This window comes from Gracilinanus agilis, chromosome 5, assembly GCF_016433145.1.
Source record: "Gracilinanus agilis isolate LMUSP501 chromosome 5, AgileGrace, whole genome shotgun sequence".
Lineage (NCBI taxonomy): Eukaryota > Metazoa > Chordata > Mammalia > Didelphimorphia > Didelphidae > Gracilinanus > Gracilinanus agilis.
Window position 1 is genome coordinate 56,139,559 of NC_058134.1, and position 21,087 is coordinate 56,160,645.

Genomic DNA, 21,087 nt, shown 5'->3' on the forward strand with positions numbered 1-21,087 from the left:
TATTTATTTGAACCAGAAATAATTCTTTAAGTAATAAAATGGGTCAAATAAACATGATGCTTATGGCTTCTTGATTCCTTAAAATGCCTCAAACCAAAACTGCTTTAAATTTTAAGATGTTAAAATAAGGAAAGAAAGAAGGAGGGAAAGGAAAGTGAGTAAGAGAGATCTCTACAAGGTAATTTATTTTCCTAAATCAATTACTACCACCTAGTGTTAAGATTAAAAATTACATTAGTTATTGCCTCATAATTTTAAATAAAATAAATATGACCAATAAGACAGAAGACTAAGCTATTTTCTCCAATCTTCACAACCTCTAAATACTTTCTAAAATAGGAATCATGCCAACCACTCTGGAGGCAATTTGGATTTATGTCCAATGGGCTTTAAAAGAATATATGCCCTTTGATCCAACAATATCACTACTAGGTTTATATCCCAAAGAGAAAAAAAAAGGGGGGGGATCTGTTTGTACAAAAAATATTTATAGTTGCATTTTTTGTGGTGGCAAAAAATGGAAAATGAGGGGGGTGTTCCTTGATTGTGGAATGGCTGAACAAATTGTAGTATATGATGGTGATGGAATATTATTGTACTATAAGGAATGGTGAATTGCTTGATTTCTATAAGAATTAGAAGGATCTACACAAACTGATGTGGAATGAAATGAGCATAACCCAGAGAGCATTGTATATATAGTAACTGAAACATTGTGGGACAATCAAATGTAATAGGCTTTGCTACTAATAGCAATGCAATAATCTAGGACAATCTCAAGGGACTTATGAGAAAACACTATCCACATGTAGAGAAAATTGTGGGAGTAGAAATGCAGAAGAAAAACATATGCTTTATCACTTGTCTATACTGGTATATGATTTGGGGTTTTGGTTTTAAAAGATTAGTTTTTTACAAAAATGAATGATATTGAAATAGGTCTTGGAAATACTCTGTATTTATTTGTGGATACTTATTCTCTCTGAAACTTTCTCTTGCAAGTAGGATTCATTTCATTTTTTCTCTATGTAACCTCAGCAATGGTACCTTGCAAAAGAAAATCCTTAATAAATGTTCCTGAATTAGACTGGAGATAATAAAGTTAAGTGAGTGAAATATAAAATCAACAGCCACAGAACTGCATGGCTCTAAAGTTAACAATTTACTGTTTATTATTCTGCCCAAATTTTTGGAATTTGCTACTACTGGTGAGGACTTATATAAGAAGAGATGCAAAGTCTTAAAAACAGTCTATACATCTACCAAGCCAGTTCGTTCTACCTTCTTCGGCACACTATTAAACTCAACTATGAACATCATCTTCTTCCTCCTTAAAGATTTGGCCCTTTGATGAACAAAGTTTTTTTGCTGTGTATTTCTGAGGTGGTTATGTACAGAGTTCACTCAATACCATCAAATTTCAAGGATGGCATGTAAGACAGGCAGTTAAGGGACAAAGAGGAATGAATTCATTTGTTACCAAAAAGGACAAAGGGGAGTTAGTGCACAGTAGAAAAAAGAACGAATGAAGATTGTCAAGAAAATTGAAATCTCTTCCTAGTTTTTACTAGTAAAGAGCTGACTGATCCTGATGAAGTAAAAGCACTTCAACTCTCTGAGATTTAGTCCCCTCATCTGCAAAGCAAAGAGATGGGATAAGAAGATCCTAAAGGTGTCTTGTAGCTCTAGAATTTTGTGACTTTAAGATTTTGGACAGAAGGGAAAACACGGATTCATGTGGTTTTCTTCATGACTGTCCTCCCATACATTTCGGCTACCTAGAACTAAAACATTTTAAACATATATTTGTAATGTCCTGTTAAAAATGTGTATTTGTGGTAAAAATAATTATTACAAAAGAAATTATGTCATTTTAAATGCACTGCTGATATATAGCTTTATTCTTATAGAAAACAAGAATTTCATTTCAGTTTCCTTTTATGGTAGGCATCTCAGAGAGCTGTGGCCATGACTGTTCTTTTGATTGTTCCTTTAGTAAGTCAGTCTTATCACATTTCCAGCTGTGGCCAACTAAAAAATGTCCCTTCGAGGAGATGGACTTATTAAATGATTTAACATAGAACTTATATTCATTGCCTTTTTTCTGCAACATAAAATAGTAAATAAGAGAAAAATTATAAAGATTAGATTGATTATTAGGTATGTCCTAAACATTTTAAAGTAGCAAAAACTTTAACTTATAAAGAATGGGACATAGTATTCCAAAATTATGGGTATTTTTAATGATTCTCTATGCATTCTTGTTATCAAAGAAAAATTTGGCAGCTTCTTTTAGATTTTTTTAAATAATTTTAATTTACAAAAATTAGGTAGATATAAGTACCTCTGACCATGAAGGCAATTTTACTAGTGGGACACTCTTGTCCTCTACAAAGTAAGGAAAAGTAAGAAAACAGATAGGAAAAAATAATTAAATTGTACTAGACAAAAATTTATACAATCAGAAAAAATGTTATATAAATAATAAAGAATATACTTACTCATTCCCGAGCACTCTCTATCTCCATCCCATACGTTAGAAACAGCATGCCCAGTTAGTAGGAGGTTAATTAAACTTTGGCTATTTAACATAAAAAAACCCCTTTAATTAATAAACAAATAACCAGTAGAAAATGACTATTTGCTTTTAATAAAAATTTTTTTCTATAAAATTATTTCAAAGATACATAACATTTACCTTTCAAATGATTTTATTTTCTTACATTAGGGGAAGATAGAAGGCTCTCTTAATTTCAAAATTTTTCATTTCTAAAATGTCATCTGATCATTAAAAATCAACACTGTTAACTTTATTCCATAACATATACTGTCTTCTATATTCTATATAAATTTAAGACCCTTACACAAGATGGCATATGTAACTGAAGAGAATGTTGAATTATAATGTTTAATATTAGATCTATTTACTTTCATTACTGAACATCTACATTTCTAGAAAGAATAACTAAAATTACTAATTTTCTGTTTTTGATAGCACGTGTGTTGATTTTATCTTAGAAAGTCTGTTTGAGGTTAAGAGAATAGGCAATTGATGATATCAATATCTTGAAAAGGATTAATCTTTAAGTTATTTTTTTCCACATATCTCAAAAATTATTTTGAATAAGAGAAACAGAATGAAGAAAATAATTATTAAAAAAGTAAAAGTTGTAAAAATGGGATGAAACTGTAACTATTTTCCACTTTTGAGAAAAGTGTAAATTTTGTTTGAAAAATAAAGAAAAAATACTCATCTATGAAACATAAATAAAACAATTTTCAAAAGCAAAAATAATTCTATAAAATATAAAACATTATAGAATATATTGAAGAAAACTTCATTCATTACATTATACAGAAGATAAGTCATAAAAGAACAATTCATATTCCTAAAAACTGCTAGCTTCTAGTACAATGTCTTACATTAGGTCATAACTATATTACATCTTAATTCATTACCTGCCATGTCCATATACAGGATCTATCAAAGGTTCTGTTGTATCTTCAATTTCATTTTTTATGTTTTCGATACCCTAAAGAAACCAATTATTAAAATTCACTGATATATTTTTTAAAAATTAGATCATAGTAGTTTTTCACACCAATCAATCCCTAATAAAAAATAAGCAAATAAGAAAAAATAAATGCCAAAGACATATCAAGTAAAAAGAATGAGGAACTTTACTGGAAAGGAGCACTAATTCTAACAGTATTTTGGGAGGTCAATAATGGATTCTATGAACTGAGAAGATGATTTGGCTTCAATGACATATATTTCTTATGTTAAAAATTATTAAATTATGTCTTAATCTTAAAAAGAAATAGAAAGAAAAATATTTTGTGCATTAATTTATACTTCTTTGGGGGGGTTGGTGAAAGATCTCAACCTGTACTTTTTATCAGTAGGGAACATATGATGTAAAATTTGCTTTTACCAATATTGCCTGGTAATTTCATTAGTCTGTAAAGTATAAGACAGCTATCTGAAGTCACTGATGGTAAGTGATTTGTACATTGTCACACAACCAGTATATGCATGGGGCAGGATTTGAATGCAGATCTTAACTGCCAGTCCAGAGTTCTACTGATTTTTTCTCCCAGCTTCTCAGTTTACTTATCTAATTTATCTACTGAGGTATACATTTGAATATGCTTTCTAAATGAGGCATGCCTAAATATCCTATTTCTTAGAATTCTATGCACTTTCAATAACACTAACTGTTCTCGGCAAAAGAACTCACCCATAGTAAAAGGAAATGTTCACAGTGAACATGACAGGGTTGATTCTAGCCTTGTATCAACACAATCTTTTAAAAACCAAGCTGAATACTTAAAACAAAAGCTTGCAACAACTAACCCATGAGTAGTGAACCTCTACTTAAATAATATGGGAAGACCCAAGATGTTTAGCTTCTATAATCTACTGATTACAAAAAGAAACTATGACTCAGAGGAAATGCCCAAACTAGCATGAAGATATAGTTGAATCAAGCTAATGGTTTTCTGAAAAGCACATGATCAAATGTATCCTGAATACTTTCTAACACTCAAAGGGACTGGAGGCCTCTCAAGGAGCTTAACTGATCATCCATAATACAGAAAAACACACAGCAAGTACCAAAAGTGAGGGAGAAATCGATGGACAGAAATGATCTGAGAAGAGTTCTTGCACAAAGGATTCCTCAAGCTGGATCTTGACAGACAGAGAGGAATTAAGTAGACATCAATTTGAGGACAGAAAATGTTATCAGCTTGGAGTAGGACGGTCCCTGTAGTTCATAACAATAGATCAATGTGGATAGTGTAAGGCCTTTGTGAAGATGAGTAGTGAAAGGTCTGAATGAAAAAGAAGTTGGGACCAGATTAGGAGAATCATGGAAAGTTTTTCATCAAGACAGTAATTAGGAAAACCAATTGGAGACTGGCACACGAGATATACTGGTGTATAAAGAGCCCCTAGTTAGAGAAAAGTGAGAAGGTAATAACAATAGTGGTAAGGCCCTTAGCTATGACAGTGGAAGGGGAATTAAAAGGGGCAGATTCAAAAAATATTATGAACAGAAAATCAGTGGGCCTGGCTGACTAATCAGTCAAAGATCATAATGACAATAAGAATGCTTGGCAGAAATGGGGTGGCCAAGGAGGGAGAACTTCAGGATACCAAGAAGTTCAATTTAGACTTGGGGAATTTTAGAAAATAACAAGATGTTAAAGTGAAAAAAATCAGTAAGAAATTGAAGATGAAGAACCAGAACTGGAGAGAGAGAGGACAGGACATGAATTGAGAACCATCCAAATAGAAGTGATCACTGAATCTCTGAGAGTGGTTAAGAGCTCTAAAAAAGAACAGAAAAATTAGGATTGAATTTTATGAAATGTTCAAAGTTTGATGTGGGATGAAGAGAATGTAGAATTGATGGAAATAGGAGGCTCCATTAGAGGAACAGTAAAAAGATGAATATAATATGAAATTATAGCCACCAAAGAGAGGCAGGGAAAAGAGTCAAATGCTTTATAGAGATCAAAAAGAATAAAAACTCAGAAAAAGTCACTAGATTTTGGTCTTTAGAAAATTATAGAAAATCTCTGCCAGTAATTTCAATATAATGCCCAATTATATTAGGCCTGATTCAATATGAGGTAGCCAACTCTTAAAGGACTAAAGAGTAAGCAAATGGATGAAGAAATAGAATATAGCTGTTTCTAAACTTCAAAACTAAAAGATTTAAACTTTAAGACTAAATAATATTCACCTCAGATTCATCTCAAAAAGGTATAAAAAGTACTCAACTGAAATGAGCAAAAGTCACAAGTATTGACTTCTTTAACAAACCTTTGTAAGTATCACAGAATACAGAAAAAGCAATACTCCAAATTTGTTTGCCCACATGGAATACTGATCCCAGATAGCTTCTTTTAGTTCAGGAAAACTTTTGAATGACCTTTTGCTGGGAAAAAAAAAAAGAAATGGACATTAGTAACTTATTCATAAAAAAGCATAAACCAATAATCAAGGAAAAAGAAAAGGAAGAATGCTGAGGTTTTAAATTATTTTATATGTTTAAAAATTATAGCAAGTAGAATAGTAAGTATTAAAAATGCTTTCATACAATCATATGTATTAGCAGAGATGAGTTGACTATTCGTTTCACCTAATATATGGAATTAAATGAGAAAGAAATCCTAATAGGCAGGGACAATCTCTATATCCCTGACCTGTGTATGACAGAGGTTAATGTCTGGGGATCAATGGCATTACCCAATAATATATTACAAAAATAATTTAGAAAATAAGGTAGCTTTATTTTGAGAAAATCAAGTAGAAAAGTATCTTGGATTTATGATAATAAAAACATTTGCTAATATACTTGAAGTGGCAGAAAAAACTTCACTAGAAGCTCCCTATAGTTATGAAATCACAAGTCTAGTTAAAAAAACAAAAACCTGAAACATATGTAAAGTATTCATCACAGATATGAAAATTAAAAACTAAGTCACAACTGAGAACTAATTTAAAAGAAAGTGACCTTTAAATTCTGATCCAAATTTCATCTTAATATACTCTGATAAGGAAGCATGTCTACTCTTTTATCATGTGACAAAGAGTTGAAAAAGTAATTCTACAAAGAAGTTAGATCTAGAATGTATAAATCTTTCTATTAGCTTAGGGAAAAAGACAATTATATTAGTATTAGTTATATTTCCATCTTCCCTATGAAAATAGATTTCAATAAATAAATATATTTAGGTACTGAAGTTAGGATTTGGGTAAATTTTAATATATTAGCACATCACTATTTTCTAACCTTTAAGTACAATACAAAAAAAATTATACTCAAAATATTCATTTAAAATCCACATTCAACAGTTTCAATACTATGTCTTGTAAACGCTTTCCCCTTTCCATAGTGTGAATAAACTTCAAAAAGCAATGTGCCCACAAGATAAGTATTTTAAATGTTCCAACGTGTTACTTACTGAAGTAATGAATGAAATCGCTCAAAGCCAAGCTCTTCGACAGCCAAGGCAGCTATACATAAAAGACACTTTTCAGCACTACACATGGCAAATAAATGACACAAGATACACACAGCAAGCTATAAATATTTTCAAGCTTCAAACATAATGTCTCCTATTTCCTTCCCCCTCTTAAAATTACCAGTTGGTCTTCAATTTTATTATTAATATAAAAAATGAAACATTTTGGAATTTAATTATTTTAATTAAAAGTAAGATTTTTTGACACAAATTATAAAATAGCAGCTTAATAATAACATTGCCTTTTAATTAAACTAAGCTACTATGGCTTGTAAAATGGGGAGAAATTTCAGGTTAGTATTTTGTCCAATTTATAATTACAGAACCTCAGACATTTAATTTTGTCTGTAGCAGAATTAACTAAATTATACTTTACAATCAGATAAAAATACTACTTTAAAAAAAAGCAAGCATGGTCATTTTGTAAACAGAGGATTTCTATTTTTTAAAGTTTAAATACTTAACATTCATTTTAGTAATAAAACTGCTTTTAAAAATTACTTCTCATCTTTTAAATTGTCATCGATTGTGAAGTGCCCATTCCTTAATATTTTTCCTTATGGTATTAAATTTTTATGTTTACATGCCTCAATTGTCTAGAAAAAGACATAGCATTCTGAGTCTATCCAGGTTCAACAACTGCTTTGGATCTGTTTCCTTGCATTTACTCATATAACTTTTGAGTGCTTTTGTCAATTTACCTCTTTAAATGGCATTTTAAGTATGTGCCAAATATAAAAAAAAATTAAAATAATGAAATAAAAAATCTCCTTAAACAATTAAATGTTAATGAAAATGTCTCATTTCATTTAAAATAAAGAGGCCTTCAATTTTAACATTAAAAAATTTTTTTTGAGTTAAAGAATAAGGCTTCTCAATGATCAGCTATAAAAATGACTACTAATTCATTTCAACATCATAGTTTAAATCTGAAATGAAGTTACATTTGGAAAATACTTTAAAATTTTGTTTTCCTTTGAAAAGACAAATACTTTAGATATTTTAATAAATAAGTGGAAAGATTCATTTATGTATCAAATATGTTACTTATGATGGAAACAAATTGTAATTGAACCTGAGACTCTAATATTGCAAACAATGTGCATTACCAACAAGCCACAAGAATACATCACAAAATAAGCCACTGAAATTGGTGTGCTTACACAGAGTAAAATATGCAATTCAGAACAAAAACCAAACAAATAGATCATATCAAAATGTTAAAAATTGTGCCTAATATTTTACAAATACTACTAATTGTAATGGTTGACAATCTCAATGTTTTTTATTGGGCTGTATGCCATAAAAGCAGACATAAAGGAGTTAATTTAGAATAAACTGTAAAGCAAAAGAAAAGGCTTAGCAGGCAAGAATAATGGAAAGATACTACAGAAATACAAGAAACAGAACACAGCATAGAAGAAGGGAAATAACAGTTTATTTCACTTTTAAGCATCTAAGATAAATTTTCAAAATTCCCTGATAAAAACAAAAACAATTCCACACCCCAAAACACAGACAGTCCAAAAATTTGGGCACCATTTTAAAGGATATTACACTATCTTGAAATTTTTTAAAAGTATAGTTTAAATGAAATATCATGTTAGGCCTTGGCTTTTAAAAATGAAGCAGCAAAAATATTAGATTTAATAATTTGCTACATAGGATACTTCAGTATGACAATAAATATCTTGGGACTCATTTGAATTAGTTAAAGAAGTATGAGTCTCACCTTCAAAAAGCTTACAGACTAGATACCTAAGTTAAATGTCTTACCAAGTATGGTACAATATTGAGAAAACAAGAAAGTCTATAAATCTATAATCAAGTTTCTAAAAATCCAAAGTTCTCTAGTTTTCTCACATCTCATATGTAATAGGCTCGCTAAACCATATATTTGATTACTGGTCAAATAAGTAAGTTTTAAATGAAATAATTTATGTGCACATATAACATTTATATCTCAAACTAAGAATATTATATTAACTATTTAAATGATCTTTATAAGTACCCTATAGCAATAAACATGATTATTTCAATATAACTATAAACCAGTTTGTTATTTTCACCCATCTGGTAAACACTAAATTTTCCCATCAAGACATCTATCAACTATAAAAATAATTCGAGTAATTTGAAGGGCCATCTTTCTCAAAAGGAAAAGGAAATATGTTCTTTTCATTAGTTTAATAAGGGGAAATATTTTATTGTAAATGTACTTGGGACAAAGACATGACTAATTAGTCAAGCTCATAATATTTTAATTTTAAAAGTGAAATGTGGTAAATAGTTACATTAGACAGCAATCATAGCCCAGTGGCAAGTGAATATGGAAGAATGAAGATGGATGTCATAAATATATTTAAAAAAAATGCTTTTTTAGAAATCAGGCACCCAAGAAGGGGGAAGGGAAAGGGAAGCAGAAAGTGATGGGGAAGCAGAGTTTCTTAAGTTTCTCTAGTACTCTGATTTCTATGGCCTCAAATTGGAATAGAATAAAATTCATAAGAGATGAAAAAATATTCTGCAATATATTTAGATTTGTCTTTGGCATAAAAATGAAGTCTTGATAGTAATCAACTGACTTCTACAAAAATTTAATATCTTGAAACAAAAGAAATATAGAAGTGATTTTTATAACACCAGAATATTACACATTATAAAATGTATAAGTTTAGGTATGTCAATTAGTTATGAAATATACAAAGCCAGGGTACACCTTCAAGGGAAAAAATGGATAGTTTAAAACAGCTAAAATTTCTTGGAATTATCATTTTAGACAGAAAAGTCACCACCCTGTATTTTGATATATTTAAATACAACTTTTTTTTATTATTTTGGTTTGCTGTTTTAAAATTACTGGGGTGGGGGGGGACAATAATGCCAATTAGTTCAAGAGGAATCTCAGTTTTGTACAAACAAGACAGACAAGAAAGGATGACATTAATCTGCTATGAAATGTCTCATGGAAAATTTCTCCTAACTTTACTCTAGAAGACATCTAAAGAACATTATGATATTTTTTTTAGCAGTAGGAACTTTATTATAGATTACCTTAATTTTCTCTTTTGGAATGTCAAAGAATGTTAATTACAAGTAAAGATGAAGGTACATAAGAGATACTTTAATAGATTGAGCTCACAGGATGAGGTTTGAAAAAGACAAGAGATTATAAGGAAGCAGAAGATAATCAGAATTAAAACATCATTGCTTTTGTATGTATTATATGTCTCCTTTCTGAAAAAAGAAAAAAAAAGAAAAATGAAAGAGGACCACTAAAAGAAAGTTAATGTCCTCTTTTGCTCTATATGAATGGAAGACTTATTCAAAAAGTATTGGTATTCAGACTTTAAATGTGGGCTCACACTAAAGATATCCCATGAAAATAAAGGTTTTTTTCCCCTTTATAAAACCGTATAACTCATTTAAATTATGTGCAAAAGAAATAATATTGAGAACAAAATAAAAAGGAATCTTACAAGTATGTTCCTCTTGACAACTGGACTCTGCAGGGCCTTCGGAAATACTCGCAGTGTCCTCTGTGGTCTTTCCTCTTATCCATGCTGCCAAGCAGTAAGACCCAGAGTTATCAGAGCGAGCAGTTTCTAAAATATCACACAGGGTATGACAAAGAAGATCCTTCCGTTCTTCTTCTAAAATTGACACAAGTTACAAAGTTATGAAAAATACTGCCCCTAAAAAAAAGATTTAAAATTGTATCTTGCCATGAATTACAACACCATTAAAATGTATTAATTTGATAAAGAAAATTAAACATGATTTTTACTTTAAAACATATACAAATGAGAAATTTAACAATCTGAGGATGTGCTTTATTTGGAGGGCCAATTTCACCATTATTTATTTTACAACCAATAAGAAAAAAAAAGATACATTAGTGACAGGAATATACCATAAAAAATCTTATATCATTGTCTGCTTGCCATAAATGTATATGCTTTGTATGTTGAATCCAAAACTGCCTAAGGCCTCTGTTGTAGAACAATGTAATCTATACCTTAATTGACCTTAAGTCCCCAATCTCCCTTCCAGAAATCAGTTTAACAGCTTTAAATTCTTTCTACCAGAAGGGGAAAGACAGATAAATTCTGCACAATCACTGATGCAAAACTTTATTGAGAAAAGGATTGTGGAGATCATGTTATACAGTATAAGTAAATCATTCAAATAAATATAAATAAACATTATTTAAGTACATACTATATACCTGGCATTGTGCTAAAGCATTAGGGATGCAAAAAGATATGGGATAGTTCCTGACTTCAAAGAGCTTGCAGTATAACAACATGCAAAAAACCCCAAACATAAGCACATACATCCACACACACAGAGTACACTTTATGCAGAACAAAAATAATTAATAAGGAAGGCAAAGGAATTGAGAGGGATTGAGAAAGGTCCTATAAAAGGATGGATTTTAGTTGAGATTTAGAGGATCCAGGGAGTTTGGCAGTCAGAGTTAAGAAAGAAGACCATTCTGGACATGGGGGCCGGATGTGGGTGCCAGCTAGAGAAAATGCCTAGAACTGAGAGATGGAATGTGTCTTGTTCATGGAACAGTCTGAAGGCCAGTGTCACTGGGTCAAAGAATACACTAGGTAAGGTGTAAGAACACTAGAAAGGTAGGAGGGGGCTAGGCTATGAAGTGTTCTGAATGCCAGAGAGGATTTCATATTTTTTCTTGGAGGTCCATGGTGTAGGGATGACATGATGGGACATAGGAAAACCATTCTTGTAGTAAGAAGAGTCTTAAGGCAGGCAGACCCATCAACAGGTTATTGCAGTAATCAAGATGTGAGGTGATGACCTGCACCAGAGGGGTGGCAGTGATAGAGGAGAGATGAGGACATATTCGAGAGATGCTGCAAAAGTGAAGTCGATAGGCCTTGGCAATAGATTGGATATGGGAGTTGAGATGGAGAGAATCCAGCATGATTCCTAGATTAGGAGCCTGAGGGACTGGGAGGATGGTGTTACCCTCAATAGCAACTGGGAAAGCAGGACGTGGGGGCCTGGAACTTAAGATGTCTACAGGACATCCACTTAGAGATATTTGAAAGGTAGTTAGGTTAGAGATGCAAGTTTGGAGGTCAGCAGAGAATTCATGCCAGAATAGACAGATTTGAGAATCATTAACATAAAGATGATAATTAAAACCAGAGGAGTTGATGAGATCCCCAATTGACATAATAGTATAGAGGGAGAAGAGAAAAGGGCCCAGGACAGAACTCAGGAGCACCTATGGTATGATCTGGAGGAGGATCCAACAAAGGAGACAGAAGAGTGGTCAGATAGGCTGGAGTGAAAATAGGAGAGAAGGGTGTTCTGAAAATCTAGAGAAAAGACTATCAAGGAAGAGAGAGTGATAAATAATGTCAAAGGCTGGAGAGAAGCCAAAGAGAATGAGGATTGAGAAAAGGCCATAATAGTGACAGGAGAGAGCAATTTCTAGGACATAAGATCAGAAGCTAGATTGTAAAGAATTAAAAAGAGAGCGAGAAGAAAGCAGGTGAATAGCTTTTTCAAGAAGTTTAGTTTACAAAGGATAGAAAAGATATAGTAAGATAGTTAACAAGGATAGAAGAATCAACTGAAGGAGTTTTCAGGATAAGGGTGATATATGTATGTCTGTAAGTATTAGAAAATGAGCCATTACAAGAGAAAAGATTGAAAATAAGTGAAAGAGTGGGGAATACAGAGAATATAGAAGGGTTAATCTGCTAAAGAAGATGGGATGAAATAGAATTACTTGAACAAGGAGAGTATAAGAAGTAGGGCCACTTCATCATTGTGGGATAGGAAAGAAGGAGCAGAAAGTGGCCAAAGATACCCAAATGATAAAAGATGAGGAAGAGAGAAGGAGTTCATGGTGAATGGCTTCAATTTTTTCATTAAAATATGAGACAAAGTTTTCAGTTTAAAGAATAGGGGGACAGAGAGTCATGAGAAGTTTTTGTTTTTAAATATTTTATTTTTCCCTTAATACATGTAAAGACAAATTTAACATTCTTTTTTTTAAAGTTTTGACTTCCAAATTCTCTCCCTCCTTCTGACCCCCCCTCGCTCCCCCCCTCCCTGAGACAGTAAGCAATATGATAAAGATTTTACATGTACAATCAGGCAAAACATTTTTCCATATTACTCATTTTGTAGAAAGAAAGAGAAATATAATATATTTCAGTCTGCATTTAGACGCCATCAGTTTTTTCTCCGAGGGCAGATGGTATTTTTTTTTTATTATGAGTCTCTCAGTTTGTCTTTGATCACTGCACTGCTGAGAATAACTAGATCATTCACAGTTGTTCATCAAGAAATACTATTATCACTGGTTTTGCTCACTTCATTGTGCATCAGTTCATGTAAATCCAGATTTTTCTGAAATCATCCTGCTTGTCATTTATTATAGCAAAATAGTATTCCATTGAAATCATATACCATAATTTGTTCGGCCAATGATAGGCAGCTCCTCAATTTCTAATTCTTTGCTTCCACAAAAAGAGCTGGAATATTTTTGTACAATATGTGCATTTTTGTACAATTTTGTACAATATATGCAACAAATATTTTGTACAAATAGGTCCTTATCCCTTTAAGGCATGAGATGTTTGAGAAGGGATGAGAAAATTTGAAAACACTTTAGAGAATGGGACTGAGTTGATAAGGGAGGTATTAGATTACCTAGATTTGTAATGGATCCAGTCAGAACAGTTATGTGATTTTCTCCCATTTAGTAGCACATGTGTAGGAGTAAGTAAGTGACAGAAGAAGTAGTCCAATGCTTAGGATTTGCTGTATTTAATTAGTGATATTATAAAGGGTCCAAAAGGGAAAGGGTCAGAGTTTTATTATTTTATATTATTGGATTATATATACACATACATTTTTTTTATTTTTATTTTTTTAATTTTAAACCCTTAACTTCTGTGTATTGGCTCCTAGTTAGAAGAGTGGTAAGGGTAGGCAATGGGGGTCAAGTGACTTGCCCAAGGTCACACTGCTGGGAAGTGTCTGAGGCCAGATCTGAACCTAGGACCTCCCGTCTCTAGGCCTGACTCTCAATCCACTGAGCTACCCAGTTGCCCCCTACACATACATTTTTAAAAAAGGAAAGTCAGCTATTATAGGATAGAAATGTTTCTTATTTCTAAGGTGTGTACCATCTAACTAACACTGGCAGGGAAGAAGGAAGCTACCTAGATGCCCCAAATTTTAAGTATTAAGTGGTTAGTTATATTTTCAACATCATGTTTGTTTGTAAAACAGTTCATGTTTTATTTTCCATTTTTAGTACTCTAAAAAATAAATTTTATATCAATCAACATCAAAGTAAGTCAAATGACTACTAGATTCTGAAGGATGAGTTTTAAACACCATATGTGCCATATGACATCTACAAATATGGAAGGCCTGCCAAGTCAATAGCATCTACAGTACAATGTTCTATAAGATTAATGCCAAGATCTTTAGTTAAAACCATAATATTTGGAAATATTCTATAAAAAAGGGGCTTTTAGATTTGGATTCTATACATATTCATAAAAATTTCTGAAAGGAATCTGACTTGAATATCACATCCATTTTAAAAGTTATGTCTACAGTAGCATTTTTTCTTGCCAAAAGTATTATCTCTTGCATAAAATTTTATACTTATAACCAAATATGTATTCAGTAGTAAGATATCACTCATAGATATGTATTTAGAAAAATTATACATTCTTTACATTCTTAATAGTTTATTGCTTTAGAAATATTTTCGGATGAAAGATTAAATAGTAAGATTTATAAATTAAGAAAAAATTATTTTAGTGTAAGTACTATGGATTTTTTTGAGATCTCATCACTTAAAGGCTGAAAACGGTACAGGAGAATATATGCATATGAGATTCAGTTGTACTATTTACTATTGTTATTACAAGTTGTAATTTCTTAGTCTCGGTTTCTTCATCTGTGAAATTAGGACAATACTTATTCTGTCAACATGAAAGGTACTTAAAAGAATTAGCTGAGAAAATGTATTTTGTAAAATGAAAAAAACCTATTTTGGAAAAGTAATATAATTAAAATATACTTGTTGATCAAAATAAGTTTTTAAAAAGCAAAATGAATAATTATTTTAAAATAGTACCTTGACAATCTCTCCAAGAAGACTTTTCAGAAGTAAACAATAGCTTCTTCAAAAGAAATGCCTTTACAAAATCAAAGCAACAATTAGGATACATGATAAACATACCTAAAAAATCAAATAGTTTCTAATTTTAAAGCATAAGTAATCTAACTCATTGCTCTACTGAAATCTTTTAACAACGCTTTAAAAGTTTCTGTTATTGAAATTTCTTCAGTATGAAAATATACTTTTAGATTTTTTTCCATATGAACTGATTTTTTATTAATAAAATTGATTTAAAGTTACAGCTAATTTTAAAACTATAAAGTGGCATTGACAGTTCAAAAATATCATATATTTTATATATTCTAGAAAATATATTTTGCATGTCACTTATATTATGATATTTTAATAGCTCATTCTTCTTTGTCAGGCATATTATTCTCAACAAATGGAAACAAATGAAGGCAAAAAACTTAACAATCATGTATCTGGACTTCTCCATCATGCATCAGCCTTCATACTACATCCATATCCTCTGCCCCTAAGACTTCTCTGATTGAAAAGTAGAGTGAAGAGCTCCTCTCCAAACTCCACTTAAGGAGGGTGCCCAGGCCAGCTATCTCTTCTCCATTCACCTTCCCCTTTAGCTTCCTTTTGTGTACTGTCTTATTCCAATAGATGATGAACTGTTTGAGAGTAGAAACTTTCCATTAGGTATTTGTATCTCAAACACTTAGGACAGTGACTAGCATAGAGCAGGTACTTAACCAATGTTTGTTAACTGTTTATTAATCTACATATAAATTGTTACTTGTCCACAGAAAGCAGACAGGTATAGTGAGAAACACAATGGTCTTGAAGTTAAGAAGCTCTGGGTCCTGAATTTACCTTGGCCATGCATTGCTGTGTGACCAGTAGCACATCAAGGAACCTCTGTGAGCGTCAGTTTCCCCTACCTCACTGGTTTGCTACGAAAGTCAAATAAGATATTATCTGCAAAGCACTTTGTGAACTTGAAAATACTACATAAATAAATATTTATACCTATTATGGTGAAGATTACTTCTCTGGAGAATGGATAAATTTCTTTTTAAGTATTTAAAAAAGTGCATACATAGACACTAAAAGCGCACATTATAAATCCGCATTTCCCCCCATTAGGCTTATATAGCCAATTTATATGAGTTCAAGTCAGTTAAAAGCCTTATGTCGATGAATAATAATAATAATATTATTTTTTGTAAACCAAAACATGACAAGCAGTGTGACACAGGAATAATGGATAGAGGGCCAGTCATTAAGGGCAGAACACCTGGTTTCACATTGCGCCCCTGACAAATTATGGCTGTGTGACCATGGCTTAACCTCAATGCCACAAGCAGCTTTCTAGAATTTTAAGTTAGAGGTGAACTATGCACATTGCTTGTAAAGTTCCCCAAAGCTATGAAATTACCAGTTCAGACTAACCCTTTACTAAAACAAACAAACCCCAAACTTAACACTGAATCTTCCCATCATGCAGTTTGTAAGTCACCATTAGCATATGTTACCTGAACAGGTGCAATAACTGCACAGGGGCCACCTTCCAATTGTTCCAATGCAGAACCTTCTGATTCACTAAATACAAAACCTAAAGGTTAAAAAAAAAAGGTTAAAAATCATTAAATAAATTTTCCTATGAGAAATAATACTCATCAAAGTAAGAAAATAATTTGGGGGTTAATCATTTAGTGAGGTAAGTCTGAAGAAACCTCAAGTCTATTGACTAAGAAAGGGATATGTAACACTTTGGTTACTTGGTAGCTAAACAAATTCATAACTCTGTGCCTTGATTTTAAATTTATAAAATGAAGGCAATAAATGAGATAATGTATTACGAACTTTCATCACTATAGATTTAAAAGGATAATAAAAATTCAGGATTTTTGCACTGCTCTGTTTTGTTACCTACATTGCTTAGAAGAAAATTGGTATGAATTTCCTGTTCACTTTTAATACAGTACTTTGGCTTTTCAAAGCCTACCAAGAAACAACAAAATCACAAATTTGTCTTTTAATACTGAACCACATTCCCTAAAACAAGAATGTAGTGTGCTCTCAAAGAATAATAATAGTAGCAAGCATCTGTGTATACTTCATTGCTGGCAAAGTCCTTTCCATATATTATCTCCTTTGGTCTTCATAACCCTGTAATGTAGGTGCTGTTATAATTCTCATTTTACAGAGGAAAAAAAGGAAGCATGTGGGTTAAGTGCACTTTAGGCCTTCCTGAGTTTGGCATTAGGGTGACGACCTCTAAAACTCTCTTTTTCTTATTTAATTTATTTAATATCCAATCAAAAAGAGGCTGGGCAAAGAAATGGCAGAGGCTTTTGAGTATCTTTATTTACAGTTATCAATACTGAATATTCTAGGGATTACAAAAGTTTGTTATGTCTAATACAAAAGTTCTATACTGGCACAATTTGTATGACAATCAGACATCTAATAAATGTATGTTAATAATTGGAATGGTTTCATTCCTTTCTAAAAAACTAATTCTAAAAAATCAGTCTTCAGTATCCTAGTAATGAGAGTGCCTTAACATGACCTTTTCTAGAATCACAAATGAACAGAAGAGTTTGTGGGGGAGGAAGATGCAAGAAAGCTAGAAGGGTGAATGAGGAAAGATTATGAAGGGCTTTTTAAAGAAAAACAGAGGATTTTATAGTATACTGTAAGGGATGGGAGCTGTTGTGTGTTTATTGAGCTGAAGGGAGGTAACATGGTCTGATTTGAACTTTAGGAAAATCACTGACAGCTGAATAGAGGATGGAGTTGAGCAGAAACTGCTCTTAATGCTTCCAAAGCTTACATTAACTTTTAGGATTTTACTAAAAACATTATTTACTCACAGTGAACCTGAAATTCAACTAAAACATCGTTCCCCTTCCATCTCTACTCTTATATTTATAAAGATGAAAATCAAGTGTAAATCTTTATATTAGTCCCTATTATTTTTTTACATTTTCTTTTTAATGAATTTAACCATCAACAAACATTTCAATATAAAAAGAACTTAGAAGAATTTACAAAACAATTTCTAACATAGTTTTTCTAAAATATGTGTACCATATATTATATATATGCATATATATATAATTTTTTAAAATAGTAAAAAACCCACTATTTTGCATCCCTTTCTGAGTGCATTTTAAAATGTTTTGATGTCCTTCATCCTTATGCCTGATATAGAAGCTTTCCTTTGTAATAAGTATTTTTGAGCAAAACAAATCTAGATATTGGCATTGTCTATTAAATTGCAAGATAAAAAGCTCATTGTTCTGGTCTAAACTTTTTGTATCTTGATTTTATTTATTATTTTTTATTTATTTATTTTTTTAACCCTTACCTTCCGTCTTAGAGTCAATACTGTGTATTGGCTCCAAGGCAGAAGAGTGGTAAGGGTAGGCAATGGGGGTCAAGTGACTTGCCCAGGGTCACACACGGCTGGGAAGTGTCTGAGGTCAGAATCGAACCTAGGACCTCCTGTCTCTAGGCCTGGCTCTCAATCCACTGAGCTACCCTGCTGCCCCCTGTATCTTGATTTTATCATGCAGTGTATTAGCTAATTCTCCTAGCTTATATCACCTGCATATTTGATAAGCATATTATATATACACATAATTATATGTATATATTATACATATAGATTTATTGCTTATATTTTATTTACAATGTATACTGTGTATTGTGCATTTTGAAATGCACTAACCCTGGGAGACTACCTCTCCTAGGATCTTCTACCCTAACATCCTCAGACACACTCCCACTTATTTTGTGGGAGGTGTCTGAGGAAGGTATAAGAGAAGAGAGAGCACAGGTTTTTGCCACCTTTTTGGAGGAAAAGCCTTGGTCCACACATAGCTGCCGAAGATCTACCTCCTAGCCTCCCTAGACCTTTTCTTTCCCTAAACTAAATAAACCCAGCTATCTATATATCCTTAAGTTGTTTCTTGATCTTTATTAAGCCCTGAAAGGCTCCAGTCAATTTCCCCCTCTGGGCTTGGGACTACCCCAGCTAGGTTACCTTCCTATTCCTATTCCCTTTCCCTTCTTATCCCTTCCTTCCTCCCATCCATCCTTATTCCCTTTACACACTCACAGTATATATTTGCTACATATAATACGTATATCATATCTATAAATATCCACATGTGTCTAGATTTCTCTTTGTCTCTCTGTCTCTCTTGTATATTCAAGTCATTTATAAAGGTATTAAACCAGCAGAGGTTCAAGAAAAGATTCCTAGAGTATCCACTAATGACAACCTTCCAAGTTACTACCAAATTATAAATGATTATTCTTTCTGTCATTCAATGAGTTCCTTACCCACCTACCTATCAGCTAACCTATATTTCTCCATCTTATTTACAAGATTAACTAATTATCAAATATTTTGCTGAAATCTAGATAAACCACAATCCACATTTATTACATTCTTCTGATACTAGTTAACCTTAAACAAAACAAATTAAAAAAAGAATGAGATTAGTCTGGCATGACTTACTCTTGATCAAGTTATGCTAAATCTACAGGATCACTTTTATCTCTAGATATTCATGAAAATAATCTGTTCTGGAATTCTACAAGTAAGCAAAGTCAAAGACATAGTTTAGCTGCAGCAAAATACATTTCAAAACTGTTCCACTGGATTAGCCAATGGCGATTCTAAAAGAAAAACATCATTTAAATAAGAGTTTAAAAAAAAAAAAGCTACAGTTGTGCTCCAATATCTACTGCTTTGGTATCTACTGATTCGGTTATCTATAGGTTAGCCATGGGGGCAAAAAATGGAAAATTTTATAAAATAGAAAAAACAAATAGTCCATACATTTCAAATTGCCCACCAAGCAAATATAGGTTGTAAGATGGTGAAGTCCTTCAGGCCAGAGTATAGCTCATCACTTTGTACCCATTCCCAGGCTATGAGGCAAAAGTTTTCTCCAGTCTGTCTCTATTGTTCTCACTGATCACATTCATTGTAGTGCTATCACAGTGCTTCTAAGAAAGTCCATATTGAGACTTCTGCTTCAGGGAGCCACAACAGCAGAATAAGAACCACTCTGAGCTTGCCCAGCTCCACTTATGAACAAGAACACATACACAAAGTCTCAAAACAAATTCTAGAAATAAAGAACCAACAAAAGACAAGGTGAAACATTGTTTCAGCCCAAGAAAACATAGAAGGGAAAGCAGGAAGTACCCATCTCAAAGGGAGAAGAGAGGAAAGCAGGGGAATCAGCAGTGTGAAGAGCAGCCTGATGAAAGTACTTCCCAGGGAAACCTCAGCAGGAGAAGCAGCTCAGTGCTCCAGACACTTGAGGGAAATGGCAGTTGTGGGGAGTGCAAACCAATTCAAACCAGTGTATGTGACACCTGGAAGAACCCAGAGATAGTACTTCTTCCACCTTAAAAACAGAGCTAAACTTCACCTTAAAGAAAGGCTATGAAAAAAAAAAGGCAGGAAAAAATCGGACTTCAGAAAATTATTTTATTGACAGGAAGATCAAAACACAAACTTAGAAGAGAATTACAAAAACTGGGTCAAATGGAAAAGGAAATAAGCTCAAGGAAGAAAATAATATACTAAAATCAAATTGGGCAAATGGAAGCTAACGGTGCCATCAGACAATAGGAAATAAAACAAAATCAAAAAAAAAAGAAAAAAGAAAAGGAAATCTGAAATATTTCACTGGAAAAATAACTGACTTGGATGAATCATTGGAAAAGGCAGGATCAAAAAAAAAAAAAAAAGGCCTGGACACCATATTACAAGGAAAACTGCCCTGATATTCTAAAAAAAGATGGGGAGGGGGCAGCTGGGTAGCTCAGTGGATTGAGAGCCAGGCCTAGAGACTGGGAAATACTAGGTCCAAATC

The 21,087-nt window shown here is 32.3% G+C and overlaps 1 protein-coding gene across 1 annotated transcript in view; it reads right to left on the reverse strand.

Moving 5' to 3' along the window:
- The window catches only part of MINDY3 (MINDY lysine 48 deubiquitinase 3), a 98,664-nt gene that overhangs the window by 69,238 nt on the left and 8,339 nt on the right, over nucleotides 1-21,087 (reverse strand). Inside the window, exons 2-8 of the mRNA XM_044677273.1 lie at nucleotides 16,717-16,796; nucleotides 15,185-15,245; nucleotides 10,518-10,691; nucleotides 6,979-7,030; nucleotides 5,834-5,948; nucleotides 3,460-3,533; nucleotides 2,502-2,581 (exon numbers count right to left, since the gene is read on the reverse strand). Of these exons, the coding sequence (XP_044533208.1) occupies nucleotides 2,502-2,581; nucleotides 3,460-3,533; nucleotides 5,834-5,948; nucleotides 6,979-7,030; nucleotides 10,518-10,691; nucleotides 15,185-15,245; nucleotides 16,717-16,796 (636 nt within the window). The remainder of the gene's footprint in view (nucleotides 1-2,501; nucleotides 2,582-3,459; nucleotides 3,534-5,833; nucleotides 5,949-6,978; nucleotides 7,031-10,517; nucleotides 10,692-15,184; nucleotides 15,246-16,716; nucleotides 16,797-21,087) is intronic.